The 22716-nt window shown below is 47.7% G+C and overlaps 1 protein-coding gene across 1 annotated transcript; it reads right to left on the bottom strand.

Annotated features, from left to right (window-relative positions):
• Window positions 1–321: 321 nt before the first annotated feature.
• LOC140487585 (uncharacterized) lies at window positions 322–8737 on the bottom strand. The gene is made up of 2 exons (XM_072586921.1): window positions 8022–8737; window positions 322–3096 (listed from the first exon to the last, which is right to left on the bottom strand). Exon 2 carries the CDS (start codon window positions 2284–2286, stop codon window positions 793–795), a length of 1494 nt encoding a protein of 497 aa, XP_072443022.1. The 5' UTR covers window positions 2287–3096; window positions 8022–8737; the 3' UTR covers window positions 322–792.
• Window positions 8738–22716: the final 13979 nt, after the last annotated feature.

Below are 22716 nucleotides of genomic sequence, written 5' to 3'. Positions count from 1 at the left end.
AGCAGGAAGCATTGCTGTTGGTTTTGATGACCAACTTAATGACCATTTTGAAAGAATTTCTATCAGTCCAGTCAGAAGTAAGGACGTGTCTGTCAAACACTTTTATTTGAAAAGCATTTGTTTACAATTTATCCAGTATACCATGACTTTCACAGTAAACACTGATGTCAATGATATACTATCACAGATTCAGACAAGGAAGTACGTTTTATTCTGGGAATTGTGACAATGACACATTCTGTAACATTCTTGGAGTTGTGTTTCAGAATTAAAAGCACAGAATGACATGAGTACTGTGCGAGATAAGTGGCTATCCAGCCCCATCTACGGCACTTTTTATTTCCCTTCCCAGGAACAAAGACACGGAGGAGTCAGTCCAAAACTTTTCATTCAACTTTGCAAAGTCGGGTGCTGTTCCCAAAGGTACACACACACAAGCATAGTAATCTCCACACATTATATACATGTATATGTGGGCTGGGTTTACTACTGCTGCCTTGACCAACGAGTGCTCGGATTCCCCACTGTTTTCCTTATTTGGGTTCTGGTGCCTGGGATTCTTTTATCATTCACTTGGCCAATCAGTGTTTGAGCTTCCCGTTCTTCCCTTATATGGATGATGTTGTACAACTGTGGTTAAGGGCGGCCTCTCAACTATCGAGGAAAGCTGTTACAACTGTTTCATTCATATAAACGTGGGGGAGGTCCGGCAACAGTTGAGTGTCTGCTTGTGTTTACTATGAGGTAGAAAAGACTAAAAGGCAGCTAACCGTTTAAAAATTACACTACCCCCTACAAATCCCCCGTGTCTTTTCTTACGGCCTGTAATTTTTCAACCGTAAGTTTCTTCTCCAGGGCATTTAATAACTCCCGAGCTTGTTCATCAAACTGCCCTTCTCTAATACTACCCCCGGCCAAGCTGGATTCACGTTGTTCCATCTCGAGATTTATTCGTTCAACCTGCCCATAGGGAACATCCTTCTTAGTAAGGGCGGTTTCGATCAGTCGTTGAGTTAATCCCCGGACACAGGGAATAACGCAACACCCAAGGGCAGTGAGTACCCCTGCCACCACTATACATGAGACAAGAAAGGGAACGACCACCCCCGTCCATTTACCGAACCAAGCTTCCAACCAGTCCGTGAGGCCAGAGTCGATGCCCGAGTTTTCGGCCAGTTCGTCCGCCAATGTGGTGAGTCCATCCAGGGCGCGGGTGATGGACCCATCAGGGGCTGTGTTGTTGGGGATGAAAGTGCAGCACTGAGTGCCTATCATGACACAAACACCCCCCTTTTCTGCCAACATCATGTCTAAGGCCAACCTATTTTCCCACGCCATCCTACTAGTGGCGTCCAGTTGTTCTGCTATTCCTTTCACTGCATCCCGGGTATAATTAATGAACCTCTGCTGATTGTAGTAAATATAATTAATCCAATCCAAAATCTTATTGATAGTCACCCACCAGAACAGTGACGACTCAAAACCCGCCGCTATCTGGTTCCTAGCCTTGTATTCGTCAGGAACACCCCTGGGGACCCTTATGGCATCTAAATATATGTTATCATCGAAAGAGGTCTCCAAAGCTCTCTCAGTTCTTCCACTAGAACGGGGTTGCTCTTGTTTTTCGAATGCCAGGGTGAATGGGATGGCCAATTGAACGATCGCACAAGTGCCCGTCCATTTTTGGGGCAGGGTCGGTCGCAGAACCCTCCCACCACAGTACCACCAGAGGTCTGCCCTAGGTACATGAATGTGGGAGTAATTCCCGCCCCCGGTAGTTTCATTGACCAGCCGGATTGATCCGCTGCACTTGTCAAATGTCCCCACATCGTCGTCCCACTGTAGTTCCGTCCGAGAGACGCAGGCCTGGTGCGTACCCGTTACCCCTGAGAATGATGGCGGGCGGGGCGCCCCCTCAGACCTGACTGGGGGAAACTTCAAACTCAAGGGTCGACAAGTGGGGTCGTTCCAGGCCTCTCGGTCCTGGTACAGCCTTACCATGCAGTCCATGGCTCGTGGGTGTTTCTCCCATCCCAGCGGGAATGGGACCACCTGAGGGTTAGGGCGGGCACTCGTGCATGCGTAGCAATCACTCTTTTTCATGCTCCTCACAGTATATTTGACCCATTCCATCCAGGCATTCGCCTCCCCGTATCCCGTTTCTATTTCAAAGGTCTTTTCCAAATCCGTTGTCTCAATTATTCTAATCTTTTCCTGCTTACCAGTGGTGGATGAGCCCCCAGACTCAGCTTCAATGACCGTGATATACGTGCAGCACAGCTGCATTCCCCCCCCATCCTGCCTGGCCCCCAACTCTAATACCCAGTATTGTTCTATTAAGTCTCGCCTCGTTCTTTTCCAAGTTCTTTATGGTCAGATAAAGCGGATTGCACCGATTATGCCCACAATCTCGTCCAGGGGTGATGGGATCACGGACAACTGACACCATAGCCTGGACCCCGGGGGCTGGAGGCCTATTTAGGCCTTCCCTACCATACAATTGTAATACTAACGTCTGACCCTGGAATCCCCTTTCTCTCTCTAGATTCTGCTTAGTTTGATTCAGTTGACTTTTAGTCCTACAGGGCACCAACTCACATAGGTCTAAGCTAAGTGTCTGTGTTGATTGGTTGGCAAGCACGGAGATGGTGAACCACTGACGGTCCTCTATTTGTTTCATCCGGAGGCCAAATTGGGTAACACGCACACTATGACCCAGCCCAAGGACAATGGCATAGCAAGTTAACAATACGATTGACCGCATTTTGTCGCGACACCCGTAGCCCGAGGGCACAGTTCCTTTAGACTCGCCAAAGTCCGATTAGTTCGTTCTCAGAGTCTCTGTTCCTTAGATGCCTTTGTCAGAGAGGTTCGTTCGTCCTCCGTCGGTTGTGGCACTGGTCCCTTGACTCGAGTGTAATGTGTCCAGCCCTTTTCGGCCGTACAGACAGCCGTTTTGGTCGTCAAAGGTACCAGGAAGGGACCGTCCCAAGTTGGTTCGAGGGTACGTTGCTTCCAGCTTTTAATCAGGACCCACTGACCCGGCTTGACGGTGTGCACCGCAAACTCGAGGGGCGGCGTCTGTGCCAAAAGTCCCTGTTGGCGTAAACGAGATAGAGCAGACCCCAGAGCCACCACATATTTTTGCACAAACATATCCCGAGACTCAAATACAGGAGGTTCCCCCTTCGGCCCATGGAACGGGAGGCCAAATAACATTTCGAAAGGGGAGACGCCCAAATCCCGCCTTGGCTGGGTGCGAATTTGCAACAGGGCAAGGGGTAGGCATTTGGTCCAAGGCAGGCCGATTTCACTAGTGAGCTTGGTTAGCTGCTTTTTGATGGTCTGGTTCATTCTTTCGACCTTGCCCGAGGAGGAGGGATGCCAGGGGGTGTGCAAATCCCAGTCAATCCCCATTGCTTGCACTACATTCTGGAGGACGGTCGAGGTGAAGTGGCTCCCCTGGTCAGAGTCAATAGCGCGGGGTAGCCCAAATCGTGGGATGATTTGCTCGAGTAGAATCTTGCTAACCTGAGTTGCCGTTGCCGTGGTAGTGGGGAAAGCTTCCACCCATCCTGTCAGGTGATCTACCACTACTAATAGATACTTCAGGCGACCTATGGGGGGGAGCTCAGTGTAATCTACCTGGATATACTCAAACGGCCTATAGGCCGGACTCCTACCCCCTTGTCTTGCATGCTGCCGCAGCCCCCTTTTGTTAATCTTTCGACATGTTATACAATCTCCTGTGACCTGCTTGGCTACCGTGTACAGACCAGGGTGAGCATATCAGCGCAGGAAGGCATCACACAGTGCCTGGGCGCCCCAGTGACCCCCTTGGTGTAAACGGGCAATAATGTCCCGCGTCAACGGTCGATTTAGTAGCTGGCGGCTATCGGGTAAGGTCCACTTGCCTTCCCTATCCTTTGTACCCCCCAGAGACGCGAGAAGAGTTTCTTCTTTGTCAGTAAACGTGGGCACTTCGGTAATTTCGGATATCTGTGGAATCCTTACCAGGCAGTTTATTACTTCCTTCCCCATCCCAGCCAATTTTGCCTGTTCATCTGCCAATTGATTCCCCAGGGTCTCTATTTTATCGTCTTTCTGGTGTCCTTTCACATGTACTACAGCAATCTCTTGTGGCAGCAACAAATCCTCCAAGATCATGGCTACTAGTTCCTCGTGGACCAACTCCTTTCCTCTACTATTTATCATTCCCCTTTCTTTCCAGATCTTCCCAAAGGTGGTTAGCACTGCTGCCTCACAGCGCCGGAGACCCGGGTTCAATTCCCGCCTCAGGCGACTGACTGTGTGGAGTTTGCACGTTCTCCCCGTGTCTGCATGGGTTTCCTCCGGGTGCTCCGGTTTCCTCCCACAGTCCAAAGATGTGCAGGTCAGGTGAATTGGCCATTGCTAAATTGCCCGTAGTGTTAGGTAAGGGGTAGATGTAAATGTAGGGGTATGGGTGGCTTACGCTTCGGCGGGGCGGCGTGGACTTGTTGGGCCGAAGGGCCTGTTTCCACACTGTAAGTAATCTAATTCTAATCTAATACCCCAAAGGCATACTTAGAGTCAGTGTAGATTGTCCCGGCTATTCCCTTTAAATTCCTCAGAGCCCGGTGCAAGGCGTACAATTCGCACGTTTGTGCGGACCAGGCATTCGGTAGCCGTCCACTTTCCACTAATTCCCAACCAGTCTCACTAATGACTGCATAACCGTTGTGTCTCTTCCCATCTATCACTCGAGAGGACCCATCAATGTACCACCGCCTACCTGCATGTAAGGGGGTATCCCTCAGATCTTCCCTCACTTTACTCTGGTACTCTATTATGTCTGAACAGCAGTGTTCCAGTTCCTCCTCCCCTTCCCCTTTCCAAAGAAAGTCCGCCGGGTTCTGGCAGCCCCCGACTTCTATTCGGAGGTCTTCTCGGTCTAACAATATGGCTTCATATTTCAGAATTCTCGAGTCAGTCAGCCACCTCCCGGCCTTCTGATTCAGGATAGTTCTAACCTGGTGGGGAGTAGTGACTGTCAAGGGGGCCCCGAAAGTCAACTTCCTGCTTTCCTCTACCAGCTTTGCCGTGGCTGCCACCACTTGGACACACTCCGGCCACCCTCGGGAGACTGGATCCAGAATTTTTGACAGGAAAGCCGCGGGCTTCCTTTTACCCCCCAGTCCTGGGTCAACACTCCAAGAGCGGTTCCCTCTCAGGAGTTCACAAAGAGGCGAAATGTCTTACTAAAATCCGGCAAGCTTAAAACAGGTGCGGCCATCAATTTTCCTTTTAGGATTTCAATTAACTTTTTCTCCTCCTCCTCCCATTTTATTCTGTTGGGTGCCTCCTCAATGAGTTTTAGATACAAGTCTTTAGTAAGGGGGGCATAGTCGTCTATCCATAACCGACAATAGCCTAAGAGTCCCAAGAACTTCCGCAACTCCCTCTTGGTCGTTGGGAGGCCTAGTTCGATTATTGCCCGCACTCTTTCCGGACTTATTCGTTTCTGTCCCTGGCTTATCAAGTGTCCCAGGTACTTAACCTCTTTCTCGACATATTGGAGCTTCTTCTGACTCACTCTTAACCCCTTCTCAGCTAGGTAATTTAACAGGGCATTAGTCCCAAGTAGGACGTCCTCCTCCGCCGGTCCGGATAAAAGGAGATCGTCCACGTATTGTATAAGCTTAAGGGCCGGGGACAAGGTTAGTCCCTCCAATAATTGTTCCAGAATCTGCCCGAACAGAGTCGGGGACTCAGTGAATCCTTGGGGGAGTACGGTCCACCTGTACTGTTGTTTTCTGCCAGTATCAGGATCCTCCCATTCAAAAGCAAAAAGATCCCTACTGTCCTTGTCCAGGGGACACGCCCAGAAGGCATCCTTTAAGTCTATAACACTAAACCAGCCGTGGTCCGGGGGGATTCGCCCCAGAATAGTGTATGGGTTCGGTACCACAGGGTGCCGTACTTGGACAATTTTATTTACCTCCCTTAGGTCTTGGACCATTCGGTAGCTCCCATCCGACTTCCGGACCGGCAGGATGGGGGAATTGTATCGTGACATACAGGGCTCTACCAATCCATCTTTTATTAGGTCTTCCATAACTGTCTTCAGGCCCTGCCTCCCTTCCCAAGAGATGGGGTATTGGCGCACTCTGACGTCGGGGCTCTGGGGCTTTAATTTTACCTCCACAGGTCGAATTGCGAGTCCCCCCCAGTTCCCTTTGGCGACCCAAACCCTAGGGTCTATCTCTGTCAATCGGGACTCACTAAGGTATGACATGGTAACGGCTAATTCTTCCTCTCTCACTTCTGCCCCGTCTCGCTTCTCTCCCTCTCCAACTTTTCTTCGACGTTCCTCTTTCCACCCCATAACCTCCCTCCCCCATTCCGGTGGACTTACAAGCTTCCCGTACGGCTGCCACCATCATTTTTGTCTTATGTTTCTCCCTTATTACATCCCTCTGAACGTACACCTTCTGTGCTTCCCGTAATAATTCTGCAACATCCTTTTCAGCCCAATCCTCCACTTTCTGTAATTTCTTCTGAATGTCAGGCCATGACTTAGTCACAAAGTGCACCTTAAGCATGCTCTTGCCTATTTCCCCATCGGGGTCTAAACCTGAATACTTTCGCATGGACTCCCGCAAACGGTCTAAAAACTCACTCGGGGATTCATCCTTTTTCTGTCCAACTTCAAATGCTTTTGCTAAATTCCGCTGTTTGGGCACGCAGGTTTGGATTCCCCTGATTATAAGGCTTCTGAGGTCTGTCATATTGGCCCTTCCCCCCGCGTCGTTATGATCCCACCGGGGGTCCTCTAAGGGGTACTTCTGCTCTCCACGCTGAGGGCCGTCCTGATGCTCCCTATCCCAAATGGCCATTGCACTATTCCGGATCATAACAATTTCATCGTAATTAAATAGTATTCTCATCATGGCCTGCAGTTCAGCCCATGTGTATATACTGGGCCCCAGAAATTGGTCCAGTTGTATTCCCACACTGACGGGGTCGTCCAGTAGACGGGGTCGTTCATTACGGAGTTGCCGGATATCCCCAGAATTTAAAGGTTGTACTACGAACCCGGTCCGTTCGTTCCCAAACGGCACCTCTCGTAAGGGGTTCAGCTGTTCAATATTGTCACTCCTCCCAGCTCTCAATCCCTCTTCTCGACCTCTCCGCATCTCGAGTCGGACTGATTTCCTAGTGCCTGGGGTGAGTTCTGTGCCCCCTCCTGTACCCCCCCCAGCAGTCCCTTCCTCACTGGTCGTAGCCTGCTGGGACTCGGAATTATCCATCGCAGGAGGGAGGTCCGCGCTGGACGCCTGGTCGTGCACGGGTGGTATATACGGGGGCGGGGAAGACGGTGGCAAACCGTCGGTGAGGATGTCCCAAGACTTCTGGGGCTTCCTCGGGTCTGTTTGGGGAATCAGAGGATAGAGACGCGTGGGACTCTCGCCGTCTCCCGCCAACCAGGCGGCGGCATATTTGCTCTCCTCTGGGTCAAACGGTTGTTTTCTGTTAACATATACATTTAAGATTTGACACACCCAGTCTTCATCAGACCCATACTCGGACCAAACTACCGAGGGGGCGCGGATAGGTTCTTTGGTCCATATAAAACAACAATATTTTATCATGGTCTCTTTCTTTAAGTCCTTCGTTCTACTACTGTCCGTCCATAGACTTAACTTCCGACCTAATGGACTATCGGGGGGTATTTCTTTCCCATTTGCAGTCTTCCCTGACTTTTCCTTAGTAAATCTAGAAGTCTGATTTCCCATGGTTTATCTTCGGTCCTGGTCTTAAACGCCCAAAGCGTTTTCACAGATGACCGTCAAAACCACAATTTCCCGTGGTTTATCTTCAGTCCTGGTCTTAAACGCTCAAAGCGTTTTCACAGATGACCGTCAAAACCACAATTTCCCGTGGTTTATCTTCAGTCCTGGTCTTAAACGCCCAAAGCGTTTTCACAGATGACCGTCAAAACCACGCGGCCAACAAGGAAGAACAAAAGAATCTCTTACCTTGATCCGTGCACGGAGTTGTCTGGCCTTTTTAAATGTGTGTACCCCCGTGTATAGTCACTAACCGGTCGTCCCAGCACTCGTCCGTGTGTTCCTTTTCCAGGATTCAAAATTATTTTTAAATGAGCCGGGTCACATCGTCTCTTGGCCGACGGCCAACGGACCAAGCCGATCAGTGAGAAGTATAAATATATACTAGACGCGTCTTTGTTGTAATCAGGCTTGATCCGTGAGCCGAAGAGACTGCCCCCCCCGGCAATAATTATTTCATCCCGGACGAGCCCCCAATTGTGCGAGATAAGTGGCTATCCAGCCCCATCTACGGCACTTTTTATTTCCCTTCCCAGGAACAAAGACACGGAGGAGTCAGTCCAAAACTTTTCATTCAACTTTGCAAAGTCGGGTGCTGTTCCCAAAGGTACACACACACAAGCATAGTAATCTCCACACATTATATACATGTATATGTGGGCTGGGTTTACTACTGCTGCCTTGACCAACGAGTGCTCGGATTCCCCACTGTTTTCCTTATTTGGGTTCTGGTGCCTGGGATTCTTTTATCATTCACTTGGCCAATCAGTGTTTGAGCTTCCCGTTCTTCCCTTATATGGATGATGTTGTACAACTGTGGTTAAGGGCGGCCTCTCAACTATCGAGGAAAGCTGTTACAACTGTTTCATTCATATAAACGTGGGGGAGGTCCGGCAACAGTTGAGTGTCTGCTTGTGTTTACTATGAGGTAGAAAAGACTAAAAGGCAGCTAACCGTTTAAAAATTACACTACCCCCTACAGTACCATAAGTCTTTCTCGATGTGAATTTGGCACCATAATACCTGTGGCTTGGGCATTACAGGTCTTGTTCAAGAGCCAGAATTTCTCTCAAAATACATGAGAGTGTGCATGTTCTGAGTCACACTGGAAGCCATAGTACTGAGGGCTTCAGTGAATTCTACCTCACAAGCAGTGGGTGTATGCAGAGCAGCCAGTTGCAGAAACTCCCACCAGTGCTGTTTTAAGGGTTCATCAACTCTCTATAAGTTGTTGTTGGTTGACCTTTTAGGCTGATCATTAAACTTTATTATTATTTCGTGGTTTCTATGTTTTGTCATGCTGAAAAGGTTTTTATTCTCCTGATTTCATGGATTCTGCAAAAGACCAATTGTTCCTAGTCAAGTTTGCATGGATAGTAATTGTAATGAGGTCAACCAGATGGACTTCATAGAATATGTTTGGGCCTGCTAACTTGGCCTAATCAGAGTGCTCTGGCTGACAGGAGTATCAGCAGTTTGGTTCACATTAAGAACAGGCTTTGAAGAAGCCAGACCAGTGTCAGGTACTATGGAAAAACAAAAAAGGTAGGTTGATGATAGAGTACCAGCCTCTGAGGAATTATTTCAGTGACAATGAGAGATAAAGTATACTCCTGCAGAAATTTGCTGGCAACAGTCATCTTGAGTTAAGGAAAAACATTTCTGGCATCACACTGTTACTTGGGAAGCTTGACTCATTTGATCCTGCCATTGAAGGCTAAGTGCAGTATGTGAAAAGAGTGAGTTATTTCTTGCAGGCATATGGCATTGGGACAAATGAAAAGCAATGAGTAATTCTCCTGACAGCGTGTGGATCCACAGCTTTTTTGGTTATTAAGAGCCTGACATTCCTGACGCAGCAGATACTAAAACTTTTCAAGAGTTGACATATTTAGTTAAGGAATATTACGATCCCAAGACTCCTCTAATTCTGAGATGCTATAAGTTTCACTCAGCAGTTCGAGAACCTGGGGAATCCATGTCAGGACTTTTGATGAGATTAAGATGACAGGCAGAGGCCTGTGACCTTGGTTTAACCCTTAATGAGATACAGACAGATTGTTTGGTATGTGAGATTAATAATATATCTATGCAAAAATGCCCACCAGCTGAAGCCTAACTGGAATTCAAACAGGGACTGCAACTGGCTTTGTCATTAGAATCTGCGGGGTGTGGAGCACATGAATTATGGTGCACTGATAAAAGTGGACAACCTTGCCAGGCCAACTGAACCTGAGGGATAGCACTAGAGTGAAGGCAATTGCATAGCCTTATTCAGGGCATATCCTGAACAAAGGGACTCTTGATTAGCCCACAGCAAAACCACAGACAAAGGCAAATATCAGTTAGCATTTTCTTTACGATTCAGGCAGGCAAGCTGTTCTGGTTGCTGCTGACATGCGGACCCAAGACAACAAAAGAGTTCTACTAGACCTAAGTTGAGTAAGAGAAATTATAAACCAGTATCCAAGAGAGTACACACCCTGGACAGCCCACCTACATCTAGATTGGAACAGTTAAATTGCTTCGCATCCAAATAAGAACCATTCAAAATAAAGGCTGTATCAGTAATTGCAGAACCAGTTTTTAACAAAGTTCACTCTAGACTCCAACCCTTAAGTTTGCACTAGACCTTGGCTGGATTGAGAAGCTATACCAGAGAACCTTTATAGATTAAGGGTTCAACTTTGGTTCCCATCTCATATGAGAAGCAGCTGGTTCAGTTACCATGATTTAGAAAAAGGATCGGGTCTAAGCTTGATGGGACAAAACTGTTTGAGAAAGATTTATCTTGATTGGCTCAACATTTTTCAGTTAGAAAATGGCTGCCTGAGTGAAGTCCTAATCAAATACCTGAATATTTTTCAGGAAAGTCTAGGGACTTTCAAAGCAGCCAAGACCTCTTTGCATATTGACCAGGAAGCAATACCTCAGTTCTGCAAGACCTGCCCAATTGCCTTACAGGCAAGAGTATAGGCAAAATTCAGAGGTTGGAAAGCAAAGACTCATCAAACCAGTCTAATTCAAGTGATGGGCAGAACTGGTTGTATCAATTGTGATGCCTGGCCTGTCGGTTTCCCTTTGTGGGGATTTTAAATAAATGCTAAACTGCTTCTCACATCTGGATAAATAAAGGGAAGACTAAAAAAACACAGAGAGAACTTGGACAAAGTCTTTAGACATTTCTCCAAAATGGATGTGGAAGCCTTAGAGAGGAGGCAGAAGAGAGTTACTAGGATGCTGCCTGGACTTGGAAGGCATGTCTTATGAAGAAAGGTTGAGGGAGCTAGGGCTTTTTTTGTTGGAGCTAAGAAGGATGAGAGGTGACTTGATAGAGATGTGCAAGCTGTTGAGAGGCATAGATAGAGTGGATAGCCAGAGACTTTTTCCCAAGGTGAAAATGTCTATCATGAAGGGGCACATTTTAAGGTAATTGGAGGAGGTTTAGGGGAGATGCCAGAGGTGGGCTCTTTACTCAGAGAGTGGTTGGTGCATGGAATGCACTGCCAGTGCTGGTAGTAGAATCAGATATGCTGGGGACATTTAAGCAACTTTAAGCATAGGCACATGGACGATAGGAAAATGAAAGGTATGTAGGATCTTTAGAGTAGGATAAAAGGTTGGCACAACATTGAGGCCGAAGGGCCAGTACTGTGTTGTACTGTCTTATGTTCTATGTTCTATGTTTTAATACCTGTACAGATGTGATTTTGTGAGACCACAAACCCCTGCTAGGGCTACCCATGCCACCCAAAACATCAGGTCAAATTCCGTGGTGAGCTCTCCTTCTAAGTGTGTACAATCACAAGTTGAGACAATTGGGAGGCCAAGTATCAAATGTGCATTGATGCCGTGAGCCACGTCCCACTGGCAGATATACCATCGATGGTGTCACCATCGGAAGAGTCCATTCTGGATTCACGTCTGGTCACCACTGACTGTGGACTGGATCTACCCAAATCAGACCATAGATGATGGCATTTTACTACGGGTCGCAAAAGTGATTGTCCCAAGCAAAGGCCACTGTCGGATATTGGCAAATTTCCAACAGGGTCATCCGGGAGTGTCCAAAATGAAGATGTCGGCGAGAAACTATGACTGGTAGCCAGATTTAGATGCAGACACAGCCATCATTGGTGCGGCAGTGCCCAGAGTGCCAACAAGAACAAAAATTACCAAAGCTTTGTGGGAATGGCTGGATAAACCCTGGACTCAGTTACATGTCAACTATGCTGGCCCTTTCAAGAGCTTAATGTTCATAGTCATTGAGGAGTCCCGTCAAAGTAGTTGGATGTGCACAGAGTTCATTTGTCAAACACAGGGATTTTGATAGGAAATCTGTGAGCATCTTTTGCAATACATGGGATCCTGGAAGTGCTGACCACAGACAACAGAACATCATTTACCAGGAGGGAATTTGAGTATTTCCTAAAGTCAAATGGCTTGTCCAATGGTCTGGCAGAAAGGGCAGTCCAAACTTTGCCGGCAGGCTTAAAGAAGCAGGTTACTGTTTCACTAGGTACTAAACTGTTCTGGTTCCTATTTGATTATAGGGCCACCTCTCATGCAACTATGAGATAGTTCCAGCAGAGTTGCCAACGGGGTCAAAACTCCACACCAGATTAAATCTAACTTTCCCTGTCCTGGAGAGGAGTGTGAAATGGCATTAGAAATGCTTATACCAGACATAATACTCTTCTAAGCAAGAAAGACAACTCAGCAGGATCCCTCAGTAGAGAATGAGGAGGTGGTTGGTGTAGTGGTACTGTCACTGGACTAATAACCCATAACTCCAGACTAATGTTCTGGTGAATGAAAATAAAATACTGCAGATGCTGGAAATCTGTAACAAATGCAGAGAATGCTGGAGAAACCTGGCAAGTCTGGCAACATCTATAGAGAGAGAAATAAAGCTAACATTTTGAGTCCAAGATGACATCTTCAGAATTCTTACTGAAGAAGTGCCATATTGGATTCAAAATATTAACTCTATTTCTCTCTTTATAGATGCTGCCAGACCTGCTGAATTTCTGCAGAATTTTCTGATTTCATGCATTGTTCTGGGTACATATTGAACTTTTTAACTTTATTCCTTTATATTTCTAGTTTATATTAAGAAGGACTTTAATGTTAACTATTAAGTTTCTCCCTTTATTTTTCTACTTATTCTATGAAGGTAATGCTTAATGTTTTTAACTTTGTTACTTATGTTACTCTGTTCCTAAGTTTTTGTACCTAGGTACCTTTGTACCTAAGATTGCACCATATGAGGGAACATTATACATTTTCCAATCTATTCCCATACTTCCATCTTCAGTACCCATGACAAAATAAAATCTAATTCTCAATTTAAATCTAATTCAGTTCAAATTCCATATGGCAGATGGTGAAATTTAAATTCAATACAAAATACTTGCATTGAAAAGTTAGCTTAATGGCAACATGTAATCATTGTCAATTGTCATACAAACCTGAAAAAAACTAATCTATCACTCATGCTTTGTGGGGAATTAGATCTGTTGTCTTTACCCAGTCTGGCCTATGAATGACTCTAGATGCACAACAATGTGGTTGAATCTTGACAGCTCTTTGGGCTATTAAGTATGGGCAATGATATTCTAAAATAAATCATGGTAACTTGTTGCATGTTTTGCACCATTGCCTTTGTGAGGAATACTCCTTATCACCCATTATACAGCAAGGAAATGGAGGAAGGTAAATATGAAGAGCAAGAGAGAGAAAAGTCAATTCTGACTGCCTATGAGAAATGAATTTGAGTACAATATCAAAAACTCCAATCGAAATTTCCATTTACCAGCATGCCATGTTTTGCCTTCTCTTGTTCCATTTATTTGAGCTGGAAACAGGACATCGTCAAGTCGGTGAGGTATACCACAAGTCTCCAAATACTGACAGTGGGAGAGATGGAACAACAACCTCGGAAGAAAATCACAAAGGTTGCAGAAGTATCTTGTGCAAGGAGACTTTAATTAGCCAATTAGATATTGGAAAATGTTAGAGTAAAGAAAAGAGGGAGAGTTATTTTTGAAATTTGTTGGGGAGAATCTCATTAACCAGCATGTTCTTAGTCCAAATAGGAAGAGATCTTGATGGGTGGCACGGTGGCATAGTGGTTATGGGCGGCACGGTGGCACAGTGGTTAGCACTGCTGCCTCACAGCACCAGAGACCCAGGTTCAATTCCTGCCTCAGGCAACTGTCTGTGTGGAGTTTGCACATTCTCCCTGTGTCTGCGTGGGTTTCCTCCGGGTGCTCTGGTTTCCTCCCGCAGTACAAAAAGTGTGCAGGTTAGGTGAATTGGCCATGCTAAATTGCCTGTAGTATTAGGTGAAGGGGTAAATGTAGGGGAATGGATCTGTGTATGTTGCTCTTCGGAGGGTCAGTGTGGACTTGTTCAGCCGAAGGGCCTGTTTCCACATTGTAAGTAATTAAAAGGATATAGCACTGGTCACTGACAGACAAGTGAATTGAGTAGTTATTGGGAATGCTTGAGCAAGATCATACCATAAATTTTAGATTCATAATGTAAAATAACAATGAATAATCTAAAAACAACTTCTGAAGTGGAAGAACATTTGCTTTAATGGGATGTGAGGTGGTTGAGCGAGGTGGTTCCATTACTTAATGGAACAAAGGTTTGACAGGCAATGTCCAACAGAACAATGGAAGAAATGTTTCAGGTACAAAATAGGCCCATTACAAACAGGCAAAAACAATGAAGAATAAATATTTATAGGTACACATGCACAAAGTTGAAAATTATAATTCAATTTCTTATTTTTTTATATTGCAGACAACCAAAAAGATTGGTATACCAATGTGACTGACCATGAATGGACAAGCACTTTAGAACAAGCCATCAGCATCAGATAACAGCAGATCATGACAAAGAAAAACTAGCCCTACAAAAAAACTGGACAAGCTTACACAAAGGAACAATACAGACAATTCAGAAGCTTGAATTAAGAACTTGTTGGACCGACCTCCATTAGACACAGAAAAAGCTATCCCAGTAAGAGAGGTAAACTACAACTATAGAGATACAGATGAAAAGGACTTCCTAACAGCCTCCACTGCACTCTGCGGCAATGAATTCCACAGGCCCACCACTCTCTGGCTGAAGAAATGTCTCCGCATTTCTGTTCTGAATTTACCCCCTCTAATTCTAAGGCTGTGTCCATGGGTCCTAGTCTCCTCGCCAAACAGAAACAATTTCCTAGCGTCCACCCTTTCCAAGCCATGTATTATCTTGTAAGTTTCTATTAGATCTCCCCTTAATCTTCTAAACTCCAATGAATACAATCCCAGGATTCTCAGCCATTCCTCGTATGTTAGACCTACCATTACAGGGATCATCTGTGTGAATCTCCGCTGGACACGCTCCAGTGCCAGTGTGTCCTTCCTGACGTGTGGGGACCAAAACTGGACACAGTACTCCAAATGAGGCCTAATCAGAGCTTTATAAAGTCTCAGTAGCACAACTGTACTTTTCTATTCCAACCCTCTTGAGGTAAATGACAACATTGCATTCGCTTTCTTAATCATGGACTCAACCTGCATGTTTACCTTCAGAGAATCCTTAACCAGCACTCCCAGATCGCTTTGTACTTTGGCTTTATGAATTTTCTCACCGTTTAGAAAGTAGTCCATGCTTGTATTCCTTTTTCCAAAGTGCAAGACCACGCATTTGTTCACATTGAATTCCATCAGCCATTTCCTGGACCACTCTCCCAAACTGTCTAGATCGTTCTGCAGCCTCCCCACTTACTCAGTACTACCTGCCTGTCCACCTAACTTTGTATCATCGACAAACTTCACTAAGATGCCCCCAGTCCCTTCATCCAGATCATTAATATATAACATGAACAGCTGTGGCCCCAACACTGAACCCTGTGGGACACCGCTCATCACCGGCTGCCATTCCGAAAAAGAACCTTTTATCCCAACTCTATGCCTTCTGTCAGACAGCCAATCCTTAATCCATACCAGTAGCTCACCTCGAACACCACGGGCCCTCACCTTGCTCAGCAGCCTCCTGTATGGCACCTTATCAAAGGTAGTTTAGGAAGTTTAGGTAGACCACATCCACTGGGTTTCCCTGGTCTATCCTACATGTCACCTCTTCAAAGAATTCCAACAGGTTTGTCAGGCACGACCTCCCCTTACTAAATCCATGTTGACTTGTTCTAATCCGACCCTGCTCTTCCAAGAATTTAGAAACCTCATCCTTAACAACTGAGGTTAGGCTAATTGGCCATCTTTTGTCTTGATCCTTTCTTGAACAAGGGGGTTACAACAGCGATCTTCCAATCATCTGGGACTTTCCCTGACTCCAGTGACTTTTGAAAGATCTCAACCAACGCCTCCGCTATTTCCTCAGCCACCTCCCTCAGAACTCTAGGATGTAGCCCATCGGGGCCAGGAGATTTATCAATTTTAAGACCTTTTAGCACATTCTTTTTTGTAATGGCAACCATACTCAACTCAGCCCCCGATTCCCTTTAATTGTTGGGATATTACTCATGTCTTCCACTGTGAAGACTGATGCAAAGTATTTATTAAGTTCTCCTGCTATTTCCTTATCTCCCATCACTAGGCTTCCAGCATCAGTTTGAAGTGGCCCAATGTCTACTTTTGCCTGTTTTTTGTTTCTTATGTATTGAAAGAAACTTTTACTATCATTTCTAATATTACTAGCTAGCCTACCTTCATATTTGATCCTCTCCTTCCTTATTTCTCTTTTTGTTAGCCTCTGTTTGTTTTTGTAGTCTTCCGAATCTTCTGATTTCCCAGTGCTCTTGGCCACTTCATAGGATCTCTCTTTTCCTTTAATACATTTCCGGACTTCCTTTGTCAGCCATGGCTGTCTAATCTCTCCCCAGATAATCTTTCTTTTCTTGGGGATGAACCTCTGTACAGTGTCCTCAATTATACCCACAAACTCCTGCCATTTTTGCTCTACTGTCTTCCCCGCTAGGCTCTGCTTCCAGTCTATTTTCGTCAGTTCCTCTCTCATGCCCTCATAATTACCTTTATTTAACTGTAACACCATTACATCCGATTTTGCCTTCTCTCTTTCAAACTGCAGACTGAACTCTACCATATTATGATTGCTGCTTCCTTAGTATTCCCTTATTTTAAGATTTTTTATAAAGGCTAGTTCATTACATAGCACTAGGTCCAGAATAGCCTGCTCCCTTGTGGGCTCCATGACAAGCTGTTCCAAAAAGCCATCCTGTAAGCATTCCATGAATTCCCTTTCTTTGGATCCACTGGCAACATTATTTACCCAGTCCACCTGCATATTGAAGTCTCCCATGATCACCGTGACCTTGCCTTTCTGACATGCCTTCTCTATTTCCCGGTACATGTTGTACCCCTGGTCCTGACAATTGTTAGGAAGTCTGTACATAACTCCCACTATGGTTTTTTTGCCTTTGTGGTTCCTCAATTCCACCCACACAGACTCCACATCATCCGATGCTATGTCATTCAGTGCCATAGATTTAATTTTGCTCTTAACTAACAAGGCAACCCCGCCCCTCTGCCAACCTCCCTGTCTTTTCAATAAGTTGAAAATCCTTGGATGTTTAACTGCCAGTCCTGACCCCCCTGTAACCATGTATCTGTGATGGTAAAAACAATGACTGCAGATGCTGAAAATCAAATACTGGATTAGTGGTGCTGGAAGAGCACAGCAGTTCAGGCAGCATCCAACAAGCAGCGAAATCAACGTTTCGGGCAAAAGCCCTTCATCAGGAATAAAGGCAGTGAGCCTGAAGCATGGAGAGATAAGCTAGAGGAGGGTGGGGGTGGGGAGAGAGTAGCATAGAGTACAATGGGTGAGTGGGGGAGGAGATGAAGGTGATAGGTCAAGGAGGAGAGGGTGGAGTGGATAGGTGGAAAAGAAGATAGGCAGGTCGGACAAGTCAAGGAGTCAGTAACTGAGCTGAAAGTTTGAAACTAGGATGAGGTGGGGGAAGGGGAAATGAGGAAGCTGTTGAAGTCCACATTGATGCCCTGGGGTTGAAGTGTTCCGAGGCGGAAGATGAGGCGTTCTTCCTCCAGGCGTCTGGTGGTGAGGGAGCGGCGGTGAAGGAGGCCCAGGACTTCCATGTCCTCGGCAGAGTGGGAGGGGGAGTTGAAATGTTGGGCCACGGGGCGGTTTGGTTGATTGGTGCGGGTGTCTCGGAGATGTTCCCTAAAGCGCTCTGCTAGGAGGCGCCCAGTCTCCCCAATGTAGAGGAGACCACATCGGGAGCAACGGATACAATAAATGATATTGGTGGATGTGCAGGTGAAACTTTGATGGATGTGGAAGGCTCCTTTAGGGCCTTGGATAGAGGTGAGGGAGGAGGTGTGGGCACAGGTTTTACAGTTCCTGCGGTGGCAGGGGAAAGTGCCAGAATGGGAGGGTGGGTCGTAGGGGGGTGTGGACCTGACCAGGTAGTCACGGAGGGAACGGTCTTTGCGGAAGGCGGAAAGGGGTGGGGAGGGAAATATATCCCTGGTGGTGGGGTCTTTTTGGAGGTGGCGGAAATGTCGGTGGATGATTTGGTTGATGCGAAGGTTTGTAGGGTGGAAGGTGAGCACCAGGGGCGTTCTGTCCTTGTTACGGTTGGAGGGGTGGGGTCTGAGGGCGGAGGTGCGGGATGTGGACGAGATGCGTTGGAGGGCATCTTTAACCACGTGGGAAGGGAAATTGCGGTCTCTAAAGAAGGAGGCCATCTGGTGTGTCCTATGGTGGAACTGGTCCTCCTGGGAGCAGATACGGTGGAGGCGGAGAAATTGGGAATACGGGATGGCATTTTTGCAAGAGATAGGGTGGGAAGAGGTGTAATCCAGATAGCTATGGGAGTCAGTGGGTTTGTAAAAAATGTCAGTGTCAAGTCGGTCATCACTAATGGAGATGGAGAGGTCCAGGAAGGGGAGCGAGGTGTCAGAGATAGTCCAGTAAATTTAAGGTCAGGGTGGAATGTGTTGGTGAAGTTGATGAATTGCTCAACCTCCTCGCGGGAGCACGAGGTGGCGCCAATGCAGTCATCAATGTAGCGGAGGAAGAGGTGGGGAGTGGTGCCGGTGTAATTACGGAAGATCAACTGTTCTACATAGCCAACAAAGAGACAGGCATAGCTGGGGCCCATACGTGTGCCCATGGCTACGTCTTTGGTCTGGAGGTGTGGAGCTGGGAGTGGGGTGGGAGCCAGTACCTGGAGTGGGTGTGATGGTGGGGGGAATGGCGGTGGAGGCATGAGCAGGGGTAATGTTGCCCTCGGGGTTCTGGGGTGTGGGTATAGTGACAGTGGGGTCTGTGGGGGCCGTGTCAGCAGAATGCAGGTGAGTGGCGCTGGTACAACAAACTTTTATCCACCCACCTCCATAACCAGCACTCCTCAAACATTCCAGAAGATTCCCCTGGCCTCGGAAACGCATTAGCCATGCCGCTGACGCAGCTACCACCCCCACGCTGAGTGATGATGTCACTTCCGCCCACATCATGGCCACTCCCACAGCCACTTCCAGCCCTCACATCATCGCTGATGCCACATGCTCAGTGACTCCCGCCACCCCTACTGCCATGATCACCACCACTTCCACCCCCACCAGCGCCACTCACCTGCATTCTGCTGACACGGCCCCCACAGACCCCACTGTCACTATACCCACACCCCAGAACCCCGAGGGCAACATTACCCCTGCTCATGCCTCCACCGCCATTCCCCCCACCATCACACCCACTCCAGGTACTGGTTCCCACCCCACTCCCAGCTCCACACCCACACTAGATCCCAGCTCCCGGCCCTGCCGAGTTTTCACCATCCCTCTAGACCTCCCACTCACTGAGGACGAACGATCAGTCCTCAGCAAAGGACTCATCTTCATCCCCCTCCATCCACGCATCAATGAATTTAATACACGACGTGACATCGAACAATTCTTCCGTCGCCTCCGCCTCCGAGCTTACTTTCACAATCAGGACTCTCGCCCACCTTCCGAGGACCCCTTCGCCCACCTCCAACACCCTGCATCCACCTGGACACCCCGCGCTGGCCTATTACCTGCCCTCGACCTCTTCATTTCCAACTGCCGCCAGGACATTAACTGCCTCAACCTGTCGTCCCCCCTCCCCCACTCCAACCTCTCACCCTCACAACGCGCAGCCCTCCAATCCCTCTGCTCCAATCCCAACCTCACCATCAAGCCAGCGGATAAAGGGGGCGCAGTGGTAGTCTGGCGCACTGACCTCTACACCGCTGAAGCCAAACGCCAACTCGAGGACACCTCTTCCTACTGCTCCCTCGACCATGACCCCACCCCCCATCACCAAACCATCATCTCCCAGACCATACAGAACCTCATCACCTCAGCAGATCTCCCACCCACAGCTTCCAACCTCATAGTCCGGGAACACCGCACTGACCGGTTCTACCTCCTTCCCAAGATCCACAAGCCTGACCACCCTGGCCGACCCATTGTCTCAGCATGCTCCTGCCCCACTGAACTCATCTCTACCTACCTTGACACTGTCCTATCCCCCCTAGTCCAGGAACTCCCCACATACGTTCGAGACACCATCACGCCCTCCACCTCCTCCAAGACTTCCGTTTCCCTGGCCCCCAACGCCTTATCTTCACCATGGATATTCAATCCCTCTACACCTCCATTCGCCATGACCAGGGCCTCCAAGCCCTCCGTTTTTTCCTCTCCAGACGTCCCCAACAGTACCCTTCCACTGACACTCTCATTCGTTTGGCCGAACTGGTCCTCACCCTTAACAATTTCTCCTTTGAATCCTCCCACTTCCTCCAGACCAAAGGCGTAGCCATGGGCACACGTATGGGCCCCAGCTATGCCTGTCTCTTTGTTGGCTATGTAGAACAGTTGATCTTCCGTAATTACACCGGCACCACTCCCCACCTCTTCCTCCGCTACATTGATGACTGCATTGGCGCCACCTCGTGCTCCCGCGAGGAGGTTGAGCAATTCATCAACTTCACCAACACATTCCACCCTGACCTTAAATTTACTGGACTATCTCTGACACCTCGCTCCCCTTCCTGGACCTCTCCATCTCCATTAGTGATGACCGACTTGACACTGACATTTTTTACAAACCCACTGACTCCCATAGCTATCTGGATTACACCTCTTCCCACCCTATCTCTTGCAAAAATGCCATCCCGTATTCCCAATTTCTCCGCCTCCACCGTATCTGCTCCCAGGAGGACCAGTTCCACCATAGGACACACCAGATGGCCTCCTTCTTTAGAGACCGCAATTTCCCTTCCCACGTGGTTAAAGATGCCCTCCAACGCATCTCGTCCACATCCCGCACCTCCGCCCTCAGACCCCACCCCTCCAACCGTAACAAGGACAGAACGCCCCTGGTGCTCACCTTCCACCCTACAAACCTTCGCATCAACCAAATCATCCACCGACATTTCCGCCACCTCCAAAAAGACCCCACCACCAGGGATATATTTCCCTCCCCACCCCTTTCCGCCTTCCGCAAAGACCGTTCCCTCCGTGACTACCTGGTCAGGTCCACACCCCCCTACGACCCACCCTCCCATTCTGGCACTTTCCCCTGCCACCGCAGGAACTGTAAAACCTGTGCCCACACCTCCTCCCTCACCTCTATCCAAGGCCCTAAAGGAGCCTTCCACATCCATCAAAGTTTCACCTGCACATCCACCAATATCATTTATTGTATCCGTTGCTCCCGATGTGGTCTCCTCTACATTGGGGAGACTGGGCGCCTCCTAGCAGAGCGCTTTAGGGAACATCTCCGAGACACCGCACCAATCAACCAAACCGCCCCGTGGCCCAACATTTCAACTCCCCCTCCCACTCTGCCGAGGACATGGAAGTCCTGGGCCTCCTTCACCGCCGCTCCCTCACCACCAGACGCCTGGAGGAAGAACGCCTCATCTTCCGCCTCGGAACACTTCAACCCCAGGGCATCAATGTGGACTTCAACAGCTTCCTCATTTCCCCTTCCCCCACCTCATCCTAGTTTCAAACTTTCAGCTCAGTTACTGACTCCTTGACTTGTCCGACCTGCCTATCTTCTTTTCCACCTATCCACTCCACCCTCTCCTCCTTGACCTATCACCTTCATCTCCTCCCCCACTCACCCATTGTACTCTATGCTACTCTCTCCCCACCCCCACCCTCCTCTAGCTTATCTCTCCATGCTTCAGGCTCACTGCCTTTATTCCTGATGAAGGGCTTTTGCCCGAAACGTTGATTTCGCTGCTTGTTGGATGCTGCCTGAACTGCTGTGCTCTTCCAGCACCACTAATCCAGTACATGTATCTGTGATGCCTACCACATCATAATCATTCACGATGATCTGTGCCATTAGTTCGTCTGCTTTGTTACGATTGCTACGAGCATTCAGGTAAAGTGCCTTAATGCTAACTTTCTTATCATTAGAGATATTGGAAGTCATAAAATGTCCTAAGTTATTCTTCCTTTTTGCTGCATTCCCAGTCTGCCTCAAGTTTAAATCCGCCTGCACACATGCTATCCTGCTGCTTATCTTTCCATTTAACTCCATACTGCCTGTCGCTTTCACTTTCCCTTCCCCCCAACTCAGAAGTTTAAAGTCCTACTGACCACCCTATTTATCCTCTTCGCGAGAATATTGGTACCTGATCGGTTCAGGTGGCAACTGTCCCAACGGTACAGATCTCCTGGTTCCAAAACTGATGCCAATGCCTCATGAAGTGGAATCCCTCTTTCCCACACCAATCCCTTAGCCACGTGTTTACTTCTCTCGGACAGCAGCTTTTTACAATATATATTAATGATATAGAAGATGGTATTCGCAATAACATTAGCAAATTTGCTGATGATAC

The sequence above is a fragment of the Chiloscyllium punctatum genome, chromosome 2, assembly GCF_047496795.1.
Source record: "Chiloscyllium punctatum isolate Juve2018m chromosome 2, sChiPun1.3, whole genome shotgun sequence".
NCBI classification, from domain to species: domain Eukaryota; kingdom Metazoa; phylum Chordata; class Chondrichthyes; order Orectolobiformes; family Hemiscylliidae; genus Chiloscyllium; species Chiloscyllium punctatum.
Note: the sequence above shows the minus strand (reverse complement) of the source record. Positions and strands in the feature narration are given on the sequence as shown.

Bases quoted from the DNA above. Each gene is read 5' to 3' on its own strand.
- LOC140487585 (XM_072586921.1), bottom strand. From the start codon at position 2,286: ATGCAGCTGTGCTGCACGTATATCACGGTCATTGAAGCTGAGTCTGGG.